Source organism: Belonocnema kinseyi, chromosome 6, assembly GCF_010883055.1.
Source record: "Belonocnema kinseyi isolate 2016_QV_RU_SX_M_011 chromosome 6, B_treatae_v1, whole genome shotgun sequence".
NCBI classification, from domain to species: domain Eukaryota; kingdom Metazoa; phylum Arthropoda; class Insecta; order Hymenoptera; family Cynipidae; genus Belonocnema; species Belonocnema kinseyi.
In genome coordinates, this window is record NC_046662.1 from 101,062,448 (window position 1) to 101,080,282 (window position 17,835).

General features: G+C 30.3%; 1 protein-coding gene across 3 annotated transcripts in view; it reads left to right on the forward strand.

Annotated features, from left to right (window-relative positions):
- LOC117174669 (ATP-dependent RNA helicase DDX42) overlaps nt 1–17,835 on the forward strand; it is a 59,096-nt gene that overhangs the window by 15,356 nt on the left and 25,905 nt on the right. For all 3 annotated transcript variants that reach the window (XM_033363961.1, XM_033363962.1, XM_033363963.1), the window contains one exon: nt 17,434–17,662. In XM_033363961.1, the coding sequence (XP_033219852.1) occupies nt 17,434–17,662 (229 nt within the window). The remainder of the gene's footprint in view (nt 1–17,433; nt 17,663–17,835) is intronic.

The following is a 17,835-nucleotide window of genomic DNA, read 5'->3' on the forward strand; positions in this document are numbered from 1 at the left end:
ATATTTCATAGTTCAAAATAAAATTTTGAAAGTTTTGAATTTTTATTGATTCCATTTTCAAAACTCTAATCTACAAATATTTCAATATTTAACGTTTTGAAAATTTTCCGCTTTCTAAATTTAAATTGGAAACTTTTAAAATTTTCAAGAGTTTTCAAACGATTTTAAAGGATTTTAAATATTTGAGGATGTTTTAAAAGATGTCAAGGAATTTTCATCTAATTTTTGAATTTTACGGAATTTCAAAGAATTTTAAAGAAGTACTTTAAAAATCTTTTAAAAAAAGCTCAAGTTATGACAAAATATTTGGAAGGTATTGCAATATTTGAGAGTATTTAAAAATTTTCTAAGGAATTTTCAATTGATTTCAATAATGAAGTATGAGATTGTAAAAGATTTGAATTATTTTAGGGTATTTTTGAATTTTCAATCCATTTTTATAATTTAAGGGAATTTCAAAGAATTTTAATAATTATAGCAGGGTTGTTTAAGAAACTTCTAAGTACCTTAGAAATCTTAAAAAGATGTAAAGGTGTCTCAAAAGATTTTGAAGGTTTCGAAATCATTGTGTGTATTTTAAAAGGTTCCAAGGAATTTTCAATTGATGACAATTATTTTATATGAGATTTTAAAGTATTTGATATATCTTAGGATATTTTAATAGATTCCAAGGAATTTTCCATTGATTTCAATAATTTAGTATGAGATTTTAAAGGATTTGAAATATTTTAGGGTATTTTTAAAATTTCAAGGAATTTTCAAGAGCTTTGAAAAATTTCAAGAGATTTTAAAGGATTTAAAATATTTTAGAATGTTTAAAAATATTCTAAGGAATTTTCAATGAATTTCAATAATTTAAAACAATTTCAACAAGAAAATTAATCTTTTTTGTCGAAAATTTAACTATGATTGAACATTAATTCTTGTATAGAAAATTAGACTAGGTGGAAAATAAAATTATTTTGTGCAAAGTTCATGTATTTTATTAAAAATGCCTTTTTTTAGTATACAATTCAGTCTTTTCAACGAAAGAAATGAATTCTTGATTAAAATAGATTACAAAATTAATTTTCAATAAACAGTTGAATTTGTAACAAAATAGTTCAATTATCAGCAATTTAAAAAATTAAAAAAAAAAATTTTTAATTTCTTATTTCAAATTTAAACTCAATTACGCGCTTCCACATCAGTGGTTTTCAATGGAAACTTGCCTATTACATCATCGTTCATTACGTATTCTTCATGTATTTCTAAAACTGTCAATTTCTGTTCGTCCGTCCTAACCTACGCCAATTTTGTTTTTCTCGTACAATTTTAAAAAATGTAGTGTAATCGATTGAAGTCTCGAAAAAATTTTTTGAGACTTCAAAAAGTGACTAAATTTTAATTAATTTTCTTAAAACTATTGACTGAAATGTTCCTTTTTTTTCACTGAAAATTGATCTGTGTGACTATTTAAACTATCATCAACTCAGGTAACAATGTATTCAAATCTTCGTAATTATCTATCATATTTGTTCGTACTAAAATTACTAATTTTTAATATAATTATTTAGGTTTAAGAACCTTTGAAAAAGGTACGCATGTGTACTGAAACGTCCGGAAGTTTTGAAAGGAGTTTTTTCTATTAAGGGCATGTGACACAGCTAAATACCTATATTACCGACCACAGTTTTTCAGTTCACTAAATGTTCTTTTGAACTTGGGAACTTTTTTTGTAAATAAAATATCGAGCTGAAACTTTGAGAAATATATTAGAGTACAATAAAGTACATTTAGGTACTGCATTTTGGTAGGAACTTCACTGAAAATTATTTCATCTTTTTTCTGAATCTCAACATTTTTTGAACGTTCGAAATTTTTTTATACATAAAATATCGGTATCAAACTTTGAGAAATGCAAGAGCCGAAAGAAAACTACGTTTAAGTACAAAGCTTAATAATAAAAGATGTAAAAAAATATATTTCAACAATCAATTCCAACGGCATCAGCCGGTAACGTTGTACACGAAAATACGAAACCTGGCGGCTACTAGACGAGGCTCTAGAGAGTTCGTATTTTCGTATACAACGTTACCGGCTGATGCCGTGGGAATTGATGGTTGAAATATATTTTTTTACATCTTTTATTATTAAGCTTTGTACTTAAACGTAGTTTTCTTTCGGCTCTTGCATTTCTCAAAGTTTGAGACCGATATTTTATGTATAAAAAAAGTTCGAACGTTCAAAAAATGTTGAGGTTCAGAAAAAAGATGAAATAATTTTCAGTGAAGTTCCTACCAAAATGCTGTACCTAAACGTACTTTATTGCACTCTAATACATTTCCCAAATTTCAGCTCGATATTTTATTTACAAAAAAAGTTCTTAGGTTCAAAAAAACATTCAGTCAACTGAAAAACTGTGGTCGGTAATATAGGTATTTAGCTGTGTCACATGCCCTTAAATAAATATCTGAGTTTCGAAGAACATGTTTTTTTGACTCATATTTATTTTTTCGATTTACGATTGGACCGTAAGACATAAATAATTTGAAATCTACGATTTGAAATCAATAAATATCAACGGTTGAAGAAAGGATTGATTTGTTTCATCAAATCATTTTACAAAAGAAAAAGAATTGTTAACCAAAATAGATATATTTTTAAACAAGAAGAATAATTTAATTCAAAAACAGATGAAATTTTAATTGAAAACGGTCAATTTTCAAACAAACAAAAAAACAAATTTCGAATCAAATAGTTCAATTTGCAATGACAAAATAAATAAATTTTCAACTAGGAAAGATAAATTTTTAACAAAAAATTATATAATTAGATTCTCAGTTGAATTTTTGTTCAGCCCAAAAACAATCATATTCTCAACAAAATAGTTGAATTATCAATACAAAAATTAATTTTTTACGTCAAATATAAATTTTAGACGATAAATGAAACAGTTAAATTTTCAATTTAAAAAATGAGTTTTGAACAGCAACAAAAACAATCAAATTTACAACAAAATACATAAAATTTTAAATACAGAAGTAAATGCACAAACAACAAGAATAATATTCTAATAACAAAATGAATTTTCTACCAATGAAATTAATTTTCTCTAAAAACGACGAATTTTGAAGCAAACACGAAAGCAATTTTCAATTTTAGGAATGAATTTCATTCTAAAAAATAAGTATTCAGCCAAAAATAGAATAGATAAAATTGATTTTTCAACAGAGTAGTTTAATTTTCAACGAAAGAAGTTAATTTTCAACTAAAAAGATTTCTTTTTACCAAAACGGGAACAGTTACATTTTCAGTAAAAAAAATTAATTCAAAACAAAATCGAATTAACAACAAAATAGTTACATTTTCACCAAAGAAATGAATGTGCAAACATAAAGATTAATATTCTTATAAAAAAGATGAATATTCAACAAAATACATGGATTTTCCAACACACAGTTGAATTTTCAACTAAAAAAGAAAGTGTTTAAAAAAAAGTTTAATTTCCAGCCAAAAATGGAATAGTTATATTTTCAGTAAAAATGTGATTATTAACCGAAAAAAGAAGTTATAACAAAATATTAAAATATTCGACAAGAACAAAATTAATTTTCAACGAAAGAGTGGAATTTATAACCCAAGAACTGAATTTTTAGTAAAAATAGATAAATTTTCAAACGAGAAGAATAATTTACTATCAATGCGATTTTTCAACTAAATAGTTGAATTTTCAACTAAAAATAATACATTTTTAACAAAAAATGAAACAGTTAAATTTTCAGTTCAAAAATCAATTTTCAACCAAAAAGGCTTTTTAAGTCCGAAAAGAAAAAATATCAATTAAAAAAAAAATTGTGTGTCAAAATGAAGTACTTTAACGGAACTGATGATTTTTTTGCAAAGCCTTTGAATTTTCAAACCAAACATATGAATTTCTAACAGGAAAGTTCATTTTAAACCAAATAAAAAAATTTTCAACAAAAAAGAGTTAGACATTCTTATTGGTTATCGACTAATCTAGTGAACTCGTTTTTTGTCGATAGAATGATGATTTTTGATCTACTTATTTAAACTTTTTTTACACAAACAGAATACACATTTTGGTTAAAAATTCTTTTTTTTATGTTATTCTTGTGTTGAAATTAAATTTTTTCCACTGAAACCTTGAGTATAAAATGAAATTTTCAATTAAAAAGTGTTTGTTGTTTTAGTTGAAAGTTTGTCTTTTTGGCAGAAACTTTTCCTTCTTGTTTGAAAACTAATATTTTTGGTAAAAAATAATTATGATTTTGTTTAAAAATTTTTTTCCAGCTGAAAATTAAACTATTCCCTTCCTGGTTGAAAAATCTTTTTTAGTTAACACATTCAACTATCTGGTTAAATTTTTTTGGTAAATTCGTAATTTTTAAACTATTTTTTTTTATTGAAAATGTTATGATGGCATTCATGGTTGAAAACCACCTATTTTATAGATAATTCGTTTTTTTACAAATTAATTTGTTGAAACCACGTATTTTTTAAGAAAAATATTTGTTTGAAAAATTCATTGTTTTTTGGTTGAAAGAGAATTTTGCTTTAATGAAAATTTTGGCTTTTTAGTAAAAATTTATTTGTTTTGAAAATTCTTCTTTCCATTTTAAAATTAATTTTTTTTGCTATTTTATTAATTTTTTTGCTAACCATCTATTAATTCTATTATTTGTTCAAAATTCATCTTTTTTGATTCAAATTCAAGTATGTATATGGTCAAAAATCCATTTAATTCATAGAGTATTATTCTTGATGTTTGTGTATTCACTTTTTTGTTCCAACTTATAATCTGTAGTAAACTCGATTTTTCAGTTCAAAATTAATTATTTCCGTCGATAATTAAATTTTTTAAATTGAAAATGAACTATTACATGTTTGGTTAAATACTTGTTTTTTTTAGTTTTAATATTAATTTTCAAGTTAAAAATTTGACAATTTTATTGATTTTTTTACCATTTATTTTTTTTCAGTTGAAAATTCTTATTTTATAGTAGAAAATTAGCATTCTTGTTTGAAAATGCATCTATTTTGGTAAAAAAATTCATTCTTTTGGTTGATTATTTAACACCTTTATTGAAAATTCGATTCTTTTTGGTAGAAAGAACATTTTTTAATACTTAAATTTTAACTTTATCATTTTTGATTTAAAATTGATCTTTTCTATTTGAAAATTTATATATTTTTTCGTTAAAGATTGAACTATTGTGTTACATTTTTTTTGCTTAAAAATTGACTGCTTTTAGTTATTAAAAGTTCATGTTTTTTTTTTTAAAGTAAATTATTCTTCGTGTTTCAAAAAGTATCTGTTTTGGTTAAAAATAATTTATTTTGTCTTTTTGAAAATTCTAATATTTTGTTGAAAATTAATTTTTGGAATTAAAAATTTAACTGTATCATTATCGGTTAAAAATGTGTTTTTTTTTTTAATTAAAAAATTTGTTGTTTTTTTGGTAAGAAAATTGACCTTTCTCAGTTAAAAATTGATCTTTTTTTGGTAAAAATGTATTCTTCTTGTTTAAAGTTCATCTATTTTAATCAAGAATTCATTTCTTTCGTTAAAAATCCACATTTTTAGTAAAAATTCTTTTCTGTTGATACAATATGATTTGTTTAGATAAAGAATGCTCAGTAATCCATTTTCCGTTAAAAATGTATCATTAATTTAGTAAAAAATTCAATTATATGGTGAAAATATTTTCCACTTCGCAACAAATGTAATGATTCTATGGTTACTCAGGATTTTAAAACCAGAATAAATTTGAGGAGCAGTTGATTAGATCGTCATTCGTGAAGTCGGGCGAGCTGGGTTTCGTGTTCGCACATTTTCGGCTTCACACGAGGCTGGTCTTCGCAGCAGCAAAGTGTGGGGAATCTTCTCCCTTCATTCTTGTGCCGTTTTACCTCTCGGCTAATTCTTAGGTCGTTTTTGCTAACGCGTGTTTTTACTTCTCTTTTCCGCAACTTTTTTTTAGTTCGCCTTTTCTCTGAGCGTGTCATTTTAAGATACTAAAAGAGTGTACCAAAGGACAATCCCATCTGTCAATTCCTTCGAAAGTTATCGTGCTAACAAACTAAACAAAAAACCCATCCATTAACAGAAGCACATTATTGTCCTTCAGCTCGAACGATTCGATTAATCTTAGAATTTTAACTTCGCCCTACTGCACGTATAAAAGTGGTGTATTTAACTAATTTTATTTTTCTCGCACTTTTTTAAATCACTGTGAATGGATGAATTTTGAGGAACGAAAAACTAACAGCGAGAAAGTTGTCAAATACAGTACCAGAAAGATTTATTGAAAGTTTTAGCCCTATTGAATTAATGTTTAAGAAATTTTCTATGTCTAAAGTCGCTAGCGGCTGGAACGCTGTCCAGTCTCGCGGAGGAACTATGACGAGAATCTTCAGCTGTATGCTAAAGATAAAATTAATTAAGTAATCAGATAATATAAAACTATTATGAATAAACAAATAATATTGCACAATTTCAAATAATTTATGAATTTCATATTCTGTTCTATAATTCGTTAATTTTTTTATGTACAGTAGAATGATTCTATTTTTGAGACGAGCAAAACAAAAGCATGTAATCTCTGAGAATTCGTAGAATTAAATTAAATTATTTTCAGTTTTTCGCAAATTTTTCTCGCACTTTTCTTCATGTCTGCTTATTTTTCTATCTCTAGGATTCGCATGTTCTGACATTGCATCACAGTTTATTTAAACAATTAAGTAATTTTTCTCTTTTAAATGCAATGAAATTCTAATGCACTAATTCTAATGTACTTTTCTCGTTATCTTGAAGGAAATGATTGTTTTCTGCTCCGAGCCAACCGTAAAAGTTATATAAACAGTATAAAGCTCATAAAAAATGATCTTGTGTTCACATATTTAAGTTAAAGTACCGAACATAAGACAATTTCGGATGAGGTCTATATTGCATTGACACTTATATCATCATAGTATACAACATTTACTGTTCAAACGGATTAGAAAAATACTTATTGGCTTTAAAATAACGAGGAAAATTGACATTTTCGTGATTTAGATCATTTTCGATACTTCAACTTGAGTGTGCGAATATAATATAATTTTTTGTGAGGTCTTTACTTGATAGGCATTTATATTATTACATTATACAACTTTGATGATTCGACCGGATTATAGAAAAAATTATTTGCTGGAAAATAACTACAAAAATTCATTTTTCGAGTTTTTGACCTTTGACTGCGCTGTGCGAACTGAGAGCATTTTTTTGTTAAAGTTTTCAAGAAGTTATTTTAGCATCCACTACAAACTTTTCATACACGCACACAAAAAAAGGAAAGACTAAACTATTGTATTTTTCGATACGCCCTATTATACATAATATAAAGTAAAGACTTTTGACATTCTACCAAATTATTTATTTCTAATACTTTGTTATTACTCGATTACATAATTAGTTTCTATCTTGGCCGTAGGTGAACTGTATTAAGAATTACAGCTGAGATTCGCTACAATCCGCGCGCGAGATGGCCAGCGACTTTAGACATTAATAGTTTCTTGAATATTAATTTGTTTTGGGCCTAAACGTTTCAGAAAACTTATTTGTACTGTAATTAATACCTATCTTCATGGAAGTTTTTCGTAGCAAATCATGAAAATGAAGGTCGAAAAAGAAGAGGTACGATAATTCTTTTGAAACGTTTCGGTCACTGTTTGGACCTTTATCAGTCAAAGAAAAACATTTATTAAGACTGTAAGAAATATAAAAATAATTAAAAATATATTATATAAGGAGAAAATAATGATTAGATCAAAAATATAAATTTTTTAAATAAAATAAGGGTTGTCTCATAAAAGGAGGCTCTCAATTTTAAATCAAAACTATAAGTGATGAATATGATATCAATGAAAAGACGGTTGGTCAATGTCAAAAGCAAGCAAGCGCACCTGGTATAAGTTAAAAAACGAAGAGTAAGTCAGAGTACGAGAATTCAAACAAGAATAGTACCTTTTGCACAAAGGGAACAAAATGAAGTACTATATTCGCAGCGAGTACGAATTTTGGGCACGAGCGAAACGGGGGCCCAAAATCGTACGAGCTTGCGAATGCTTTGTTGCTCCCATGGTGCATATACTATTTTTGAACACGAAGGGTGCAAAATTCGCGTTATTGGATGCATATAAGAAGGGAGCAAAGCACATAACCTCATATTTACGCATCGCTCTGTCTCTCATAATCTTGTGGATCAGCTGACTTTCTCTCCCGATCATAAGGAGAAAGAGAAAAACTGGGTTTGCTCCCGCTTATAGGCATCGAAAACACGCATGTTGCGCCCTGAGTGTTTAAAAACAGAATATGATGATAGAGTCGATAAAATAGAATGGAACTTTAAAAGCGTGAAAATTAAAATCTGGTAAGAGGTTTGTAAACATCAGTAAATAAATTGTTTTCATATCGGATATTAACAGTATTACGTACATAGTTGATAAAAAAGTTTTAAATTACAGTGAAACTCTGAGATAGAGTCCCCTGATATAGTTATTGCGAGAATTGACGTCGCGCCGCAAGTTGGAGTAAAAGGAGCTGCGCGAAGTGAGCGGCGGTTGCTCAGGCGTGACTGAGCAAAAGCGTTTTCTATGAAACGGCACTCTATCTGGGTAATTCCTTACCTCCTCCAGCCCCAAAACCAGCCCTGTCTCAGAGGTGCACTGTATTTCTCTACGAGCTCTATTGTTCTCCATTGATAAAATCTCAAATTTATCTCAATAAAAATTATGGCCGATAACAATATAGTGTTTAGTAAGAGCAGTTACTGCTCTTAGTATACTGCTCTTACTAAACAATATATCGTTACCGGCCATAATTTTGATTTAGGTAATTTTGAGATTTTATCAATAAAGTACCAAATACTGCTAATCTCCGATATGAAAATAATTTATTTCCTGACGTTTACAAACCTCTTACAAGATTTTAATTTTCATGTTGCTAAAGTTCCATTCTACTTTATCGACTCGTAACTCGCTTTCAGTTTTTGAGTCAGTCATCTTCACGTCCGAACGGGATGTCGGGCTTTCGCCCTTATTTATTTATATTCTTATTTATTAGTTTTAATATTTATATGTGTCTAAATCATGTTTATTGTGTTCCTGTTTTAATTTTTACTCGGACTTACACTTCGTTTTTTAACTTATACTAGACATCTTTGTTTTTCACATTGAACTTTCGTCTTTTCACTAATATGATATGCATTGCTTATAGTATTATTTTAAATTGAGAGCCTCCTTTTATGAGACAACATTTTTTTTATTTGAAAAATTTATATTTTTTCATTTTTATCTAATCCTTATTTTCTCGTTATATAGTATATTCTACATTATTCGCATGTTTTTTACAGATTTAATCAATGTTTTTCTTTGCCTAATGAGGTTTATACAGTGACCGAAACGTGCCAAAAGAATTGTGGTACCTCTTCTTTTTTGAACTTGATTTCCATGACTTGCTATGCTACTTAAATTTGTGAGTGTACAGTAAACTAGTTTATGTAAATACATCGAAAATGCCAAGAGATATAAAATATTCTGTTTAAAGTGTCTGCATACGCCAAGCCAAATAATTGAATGTTCTCTTCTTTGATTCGACATCTTAACTGTAAAACATTAAAATTTCCGAGTGCTAAATTTTCAATATTGAACGTTGCAATTTCTGTTGTTCCATTAAAAAAAAATTCATTTGCGTCTGAGGTAAGATGTTTAAATGAATTTTAGATAATATTTTGTACAATGCTACATAAAATCCTACAAATGGTAGCACATTGCAAAAATTTTGAATACTTCATTTCTGAAAAGTTTAAAAACAAAGCAGTGTAAACCCTATGCAAACAACTCTGTGGCCTTGGCGGTAGTTATTCATTAGTTTTCCTTTTCAATATGGCTCATATTGATTCATGTGTCCAGGTTTTAAACATTCATCAATTATTATGTTAATTTATTCAACGTAATCTCTGGTAAAATCCAGAAGTCTGCAGGGTTCCTATATTTTCCATCCAACGTGATCAAAGCCCTGTTAACAGAGTTCCGCTCATGTTTTAGTAATTACGCATGTCCTCGAAGATGTCCTTAATGGCAGCCCGCCTCATCCAGTTCAGAGCTAAAGAAATGGAACGGAGATTAGTGGCTGCTCAAGCAAGACATTACTGAGTCGAAGTTATAATAATAAATTCTCGTTTTCACCGAAAAAGCGACCCAGTTTGCCCACCGATTCCGTCGTGAAATTGAAGATTATGTCTTTGTCATTGAAGAGCTCTGAGTGTAGTTCCGTCAAAATCCGGCTTAAGCAACGCGAGCTATTCTCCAACCTATCACTAGATCTCGGGAAACAGACTTTTGGCATAGAGGAGAAAAGGTCACTCTCCTCATCCATAGCAAAAGAAAATCGACAGCTCGCAGAAACAGGGTCAGGGCGTCCTGAATCCCATCTGAGTTAACGTAGAAGAGAACATCTTAGGCGTACACAGATAATCTAACCCTGCCCGGAAGACATTCTTTCAAGCATCTCAGTACCAAACTTAACACCAGGGGAGAGAGACTGTCAGGAACGCCCACCCCGATACTTGCATTGCTATCATCCGACGTTAAAAACAGATTTCTTTTGCTCACAAGGGAAAAAACGAAGTTGAGGAGTCTACCCGGAACTTCCAGGTCTGTAATCTCCCTGATCAGCTGCCCAGGGTGGTCCGCCTTACATGACTCCTTAGATCCAGAGCTAAAGCCAGCGTCGATTTTTCTCTGCCAAAGCCCGCCATGACATCTGTTACAAACACAGCCACGCAGTTCGTGGATAATCTTCTTTCCAGAACCCATACTGAAACTCTGGCAGCTAGTTCTTAGGGATGTTTGATTCTTCGGAAAGAATTGATTCTTTAGTTGATCTAAGATCAAATAGACGAGAATCAATTCTTCAAAAGATCAACATGGAAAGAATCAATCTTTTAAAGGACAATCTTTTAGTGACGCATACTAAAAGTTAATTTAGGACATCAATTGTTCATTTTCAATAATTGAGTAATTTGTTAATCAAGTGGTATTATGATGAAAAAGACAAGTATATTTTTCAAAGATACAGTTTTTTTAAATAAAAGAAATTGTGTTTATTAATCGTAAACCATTATATGAAAAATTAAAATGTAGAACATTAAATAAAGGAATAATAAATTATGAAAAAAGCACTAAAAAAAAAGTTAAAATAATATCGACAATCGAACGAATTTCTCTTTCTCTCTCCACACGTTAGAAAAAGAGGTCCGTTCGATTTTCGACGTTCGAAATGGTATCGGAGTCCCACTGCAAGACGCATGTCAGGCGATGTTCAAATGTTTCGAGCAATGTCCACAGGAGAGAAAAAGACAAAGATATGGAAAGTCTTTTTTACACTTCCGAAACTTGAATGAGCCTCAGTGAATTCAACAGAATTAAGAACACTGATTGCTAGACTGCATACATAACATATATGCTGTGTACTATCAGAGTCAGAGGCACTTTTCAGGAAAGTGTGCTTTTTTATGTTCCCGTGACCTTTTCTCCATTTTATTTCAGTTTAAAACAAAATCAATACCTTGATCTTCAGGGAAGAGAATCAATTCTCAAAAGAATCAACTTCGTAGAGAATTGATTCAAAAGATCGATCTTTTCGCCAAAAAAGATGGATCTTCAAAGAATCAAATCAGAATCGAACATCCCTACTAGTCCTTACTCTCAGCTAAGTGTTCGAGACGCTTCTGAGTCATTGTCCAATAGCTTGCAAAAGTTTGAGGTCAGTGAATTCGAGCGAAAACCCTATCTACTCGCCGTAAAGTGAAGTAGACTCTGGTATCACACCATGTCCCCGAAAAAGACGACTCTCTAAACATGTCATTAAAGTGCTAACCTGACGGTACGTCGTGTGATGAGGCTATAGGTGTGATTTATCGCAGTTCAACTGGGAGCCGGTGTCATTTTTAGATTATGGTTGCTCCCAGTAGACCCTACGATGGTTGTTTAACACTTTTTTTTTTAAATTATATGCAGGATTTTCCAGACTCAAGTGTCCGGACTTGCATAGCCGTATAGAAATAAATAAAAAATTCCTTTTTCAAAAATCAGTTGAAGTTTTAGTGTTTGTGTCATAAAATATTTTGGCTCAGCCAATCAGGAGCGCAGTAAGAAACATACGTGAGAACACGAGCGAGAGTTTAACGCGTGTTATTAAAGCGAGCACGGAGGTGAGGTCAGCGATAGGAGAACAGCGGTCACTACTCTGCGTTGGACTCTTATTAATATACGCTCGACTGTTTATACCCCGCTCATGATTGATCCAGCTTAAATATTTTATAATTCAAAAACTTAAACTTTAAATGATTTTTGGAAAAGGAATTTTCGGGTTATTATTTTTATTTTTATACAGCCATATCAGTCTGGACATTTGAATCTGAGACACCTTGTATATATGAAATAAAAATTCTTTAATATATTAAACATTTCTATGATTCAAATTTAAATATTCGAATTTTGGAAATTTCGAGTACCTAATTGAAGGAATTCGTTAACAAAGGGCTGTTGAAAACAAAAGATTAGGGTTTTTTATTTCAATCAGCACCTAACTTCACTTCGTTGATTGCTTAGGGGGAAACAATAGGTCAAATGCATGGGACAAAAGTTTATTTTTGTATTATCTTCGTAAGGAATAATAATTATTACCATTTTATTATTTTATTAATTATTGTTTCAAAATAAAAAATCTTTTTCAAATATACTTCTATAGAAAAAATTATTTTTTACGAAGATATTAGCAAAATAGAGCCCAAATGGACCAAATCCCATGAATTTGGTCCATTGTTTTCCCCTCAGCACTAAGCAAGTGAAGTTATCGGATGGTTAAAGTGAAAATGCCTAATTCGAAATTCAGCGAATTTCTCTAAAAGAAACTTTAAATTACCGTCAATACTTTTAAATCTTTCAATTGGACATTTTTATTAAAAATGTTAAAAAAATTATAATGCTAATCTTGAAATATTATTGATATGGGTAAATGAAAAATTGGTCAGAGAAAAATCAGTGCTGTCGCCCGACAACGCTACCCATTCAGGAATCCTGTCGTCTGACAACCATATTTTATTTTCTATTCCAATTTTTTCGCCCGTGGTTTAAAAAAAGAGAGATAATTTACATTTATATTGCAATTTAAATTTAAAGAAAAGATGGCTGTATATACTTGCCCTCTCTCGATCGTGGGTACAAACAAATTAGCTAGTCTCACCATTATTGAACGTACACGGAAAGAAATTTAGGGCGAATGCGATACTTATACGTACCACTGCTGAGCTAAACACACGAGCATCAGCGCGCCCTGAGTTCAAGACACCTACTCTCTTATTTTGAGAACGCTGCGATCCGACAAATGGACGAACGGCGCGCGAAACTCTTGGGATAACAGCAGTCCCAGAATTCAGTAAGATGGTTGTGTTATTTTCGGGACACGCACCGGTTCATAGAAATTTTATATGAATGTCCAAGTCGGATCTAATACTGTTGTACTCGTACGTTTACGTTCTCTCGTCCGGGACAGCAGCGTTCCCAAATATAAGAGATTAACGTTGCACCACATTTTAAGGCAGCTGCTTCACGCAGATAAATACTTTATATATATATAACTTATATAATATTCGTGGTTCTAAATTTCTTTCGGTGCACCCACTGCTGAAACTGCATACCAGTGGTCCCAGATCGGCGAAGTCATACACCGCTGTGTGACCGGATAAAGCCAGCGGGAACTACTGGCGGAACGAGTGAATTTTGTTCTTTTATCGAAAAATATACTTCTTTCTACTTTATACTCTTTTTATTGTTTAGTGGTGAATCAGAGATGTTTCACATATGGTACCATCAAATTCAAATGATCTTCGATTTTATGTACACATATATGTATACTATACAGTGTCGATCTTAAGTTCTTTTTGTGTTAAATATATGAGCTAAACTTTCTTGCTCTTAAATAGATTGAAAAAGCTATCAGAAATCTATGTAAAATAAGCCAAGATGAAGGCATTTCGTCAATTTTTAAAGCAGATATTGCAAAAGTAGTTAAAAATTTGAATTTTTTCTTAAAATTTAAATAAAATCTAATTTAATAAATATTTCAAAACGTTGGAACTAAAAAGTTTGAAAATAGAAAGGCGGCTCATCTGCAAATCAAATAAATATATGGGCCATTTTTATTAACCTTTAGATTTGATGTCCTAGTTGTGAAAAAGTGAAAATTTAATGTTCATCATGAAAATGAGGAATTTTATAATTGCAGCCATGGAAAATTAAAGAAATGATAGAATTGTTCAATAGAAATTTTTTAAATTTTAACTCTGTTTGAAATCTCGAACTTTTAAAACATTTTTCAAATAAAAATAACTCCCCCCCTCCAACATTCCAAATGGAAATTAAGGAAGATGAGGAAAAATCGTTTGCCCCACGTACGAAAATTAATAAAAAAACAACAAAATCTACCACATGTGCTTAAATGAAACTGACTTTGCAGAACAATGATTCGCAGTAGGTTTCTTAACAAAAAAAAAACAAGAAAATACGCAAAAAAAAATAAGAATGAAAATATTTTTGCCATAATCCATTTCTAAAGTAAATGGTCTTGGGAAGCCCCGACGATAAAAATGAAGGCATGAATAGATTTTACTGTACATATAGTTTCATTATTGTCACTCTGAACTTGGCCATTTTCAGTCACTGACCCTCACGCTTTTTATAATAAACAACGATTTTTGTCAATTAAATCTGGATCTGGCGTCGCAATTTTGATATAAATATGGCTAATAAAAATAAAAAAAGCGGAAAGGTGAGTGACTCGAAATTACCAAGTTCAGAGTGACAAGAATTACACGACATGTGCAGTAAAATCGGTCAAATCTATTCATGCCTCCATTTTTTCCGTCGGGGTTTCCCAAGATAATTTATTTTAAAAATTGATTGAGTATAGTTTCATTCTAGTTTTTTGTGTGTGTGCCTATTTTCTTTATTTTTTAACGAAACCTACAGTGAATCATTGTATTGAAGGTTTAGCCTCATTTAAGTGAACGTGGGAGATTTGGTTAGGTTTTGTTAGTTTTCCTATGTTGGGCGAACGTTTTTTGGGGCGAACGCTTTTTCCTCAACTTTCCCAATTTCCATTTGGTATGTTTAGGGGGGGGGGGGGTCTGAATATTTTTAATCATCACCAGAGAGCGGACTTGAGTGCGCAACTTCAGGCTGGGCTCATCCGCTCTCTGATAATCACAAATAAACATGATGATTCATTGATATATAAGAATTTGAATGAAACAAAGTTTACGCTAAAATGATAATGAGTTAAAAAAATGAAAGGCTGAGCTTTTCTTACAAAAAAGAATCACTCGACTAATCATTGTTGTGAGCGTGGTCTAATAGTTGGTCGCTTTTAACTAACCTTCGATCAACTACTTCTTACCATGATTTATTAATGTGAATATTCGTTAAATAGTACATTATGCACCTGAGGGGTGAAGAGGGGTTTTTCCGACGAATGAAAACCTACACAAGTCGAAAAAGTGCCTCTCCCCCTTAACGCACACGCTATTAAAAAGAAACATGGATGATTTAAGAAATTTCTTGAAATACAGTCATGATTTCAGTCCATATAAGATTTTGAATAAAGAAGCATGAAACTTATGTTAACTGATTCCAAATTAGCAAAATTTCAATAAAAAAATGTCCGTTAATTTTTGTAATTTATGGTAATTTGATAATTGATTTATGGTAACTTACATGAAATTTCCCAATATTCAGTAATTCTGAAATTCTTCGCCAGGAATAATATTGTATTATACTGTATCATATTCCCTCATGAAATTACATAGCACCTGCTATATAACATTGTGTTATATTGTATGATATACTGTAGATATTGTATTTTACTTTATCATAATGGATTATTTTGTATTATAATTAAAAAACAGAGAGAGGGAGAGAGAGAGGAGGGTGGGGGGGGTCCAGGTCCCGCCGGGCCGTGTGTGCAGTCATCCGGTTGTATGGACGTACGTTTTTTTCAGTTCAATTCCATCCTAACGACAGTCACTAACGTCCTAAAAGAAGTTTCACTTCAACATACATATTCAAATTTGAATTGTATGAAAATCCCTCGTAAATAGATAGTTTTAGTGGGTAACAAAAATGAGTGAATTACTGACTGTCGGTAGTTTCTTAACAAAAACATATATATAATCGCAATATATATATAATCGCAATATATATATAATCGCAATGTTCAGCAATAAACAAACTAGTGCCTCCGATGGAAAACCTTGCGAAAACGCCTAATCTGCCCTTAGTTTAAGGAATTGAGTTCGCCATAAAAATATATGACAGAAACAAAATTTTCCTAGCGGACGAATCTTAATCATTTTCGTTAGTATGGTCTGCTTGTTTTTTTCTCACCTTCGGTAAACTACCTCTGACCATAATTTTGAAAATTATATTTATATATATATAAAACTGAAAATTGCAACTATCAAGTCTTCCATTTCGATGTATACGATTCCGAGGAATTTAAGAAACCAGAAAGTTTTGTGCGTCTAAAGTTGAAATCGAACTATTGGGAATATTTATATATAAAATCATTAAATTGAAATTGACTAAAATTGAATTAGTCGAATTTTGAAAAGTATATTTGATAATCTTAAAATTGGTAAGGGTTTGTGTACAAAAAAGTTTCAATATAACAATTCTTTGCGACTAAATTTCTGTAGTCTTAAATAGATTTCGGATTTGTTTAAGTTTCAAACTTCTGAAGTCAGTTATTTATTTTTTAATGTTTTCCATTGAAAATTACTTTTTATTTTGAAGGTTAATTCAATTTTAAAGGTTTACAATTTAAAAAATTTCTATTTTGAACGGTGTAAATGAATGTGCATTTTTTTTTTATTTGAGAAAAGTTTATTTTATTGTAGCATATATGACTCATATTCTTTATATGATATGTTTTTTTTATCTTTAACCATCTGTAATTATTTTTGTTTTACCAACATGATAATGGCCGTTTTACAAGATTTGTTACCTTTTTTAGTAAAACGTATGTATAATTTGTTTCTTAGAAGGCTGTTTTTACCTAGGGACATAAAAAATAAATGATAAATTCTAATTTTTAAGGTATTTACATTACATTTATTGATCTTAGCGGCTTTAACTTTGAAATTGTGGAATACGTATTGAACGTTTAAGTTTAAACATCTATAATTTTCAACGGTTCAAGTTTAGAATTGCGCCTCATTAGATTCGTTAGTTTCTGAATTATTTTTATAATATTTTACTTTATAAACTTACCATTGCTTCAAATTTAAATCGGTTATTCGAACAGACTCGATGTAAATAATTATTTTCTAGATTTACCAAGAAGCAAAAAAATTTGGCAAAGTGTACAATATCCAAGTGTGCTGTTGTTACGGTGGAGGCAGTAAATGGGAGCAAAGTAAAGCTTTAGAAACTGGAGCAGAAATAGTAGTCGCTACTCCCGGTAGAATGATAGATTTAGTTAAAATGAAAGCGACAAATTTAAAAAGAGTTACGTTCTTAGTTCTTGACGAGGCCGACAGAATGTTCGACATGGGATTCGGTAAGTAATTTATTTTGTGGAGGAAAACCATTAAGGCCCCTGGAAATCTTGCGGAAATTCTGATTGTAAAACTGAGGCGAAATGGAGAAGACATTTTGATTAGTAGTTTATACCTAATATAAAGAATACAAAGGTTTTTGGAAGAGGTCGTTTTCTTGTATATTATACATATA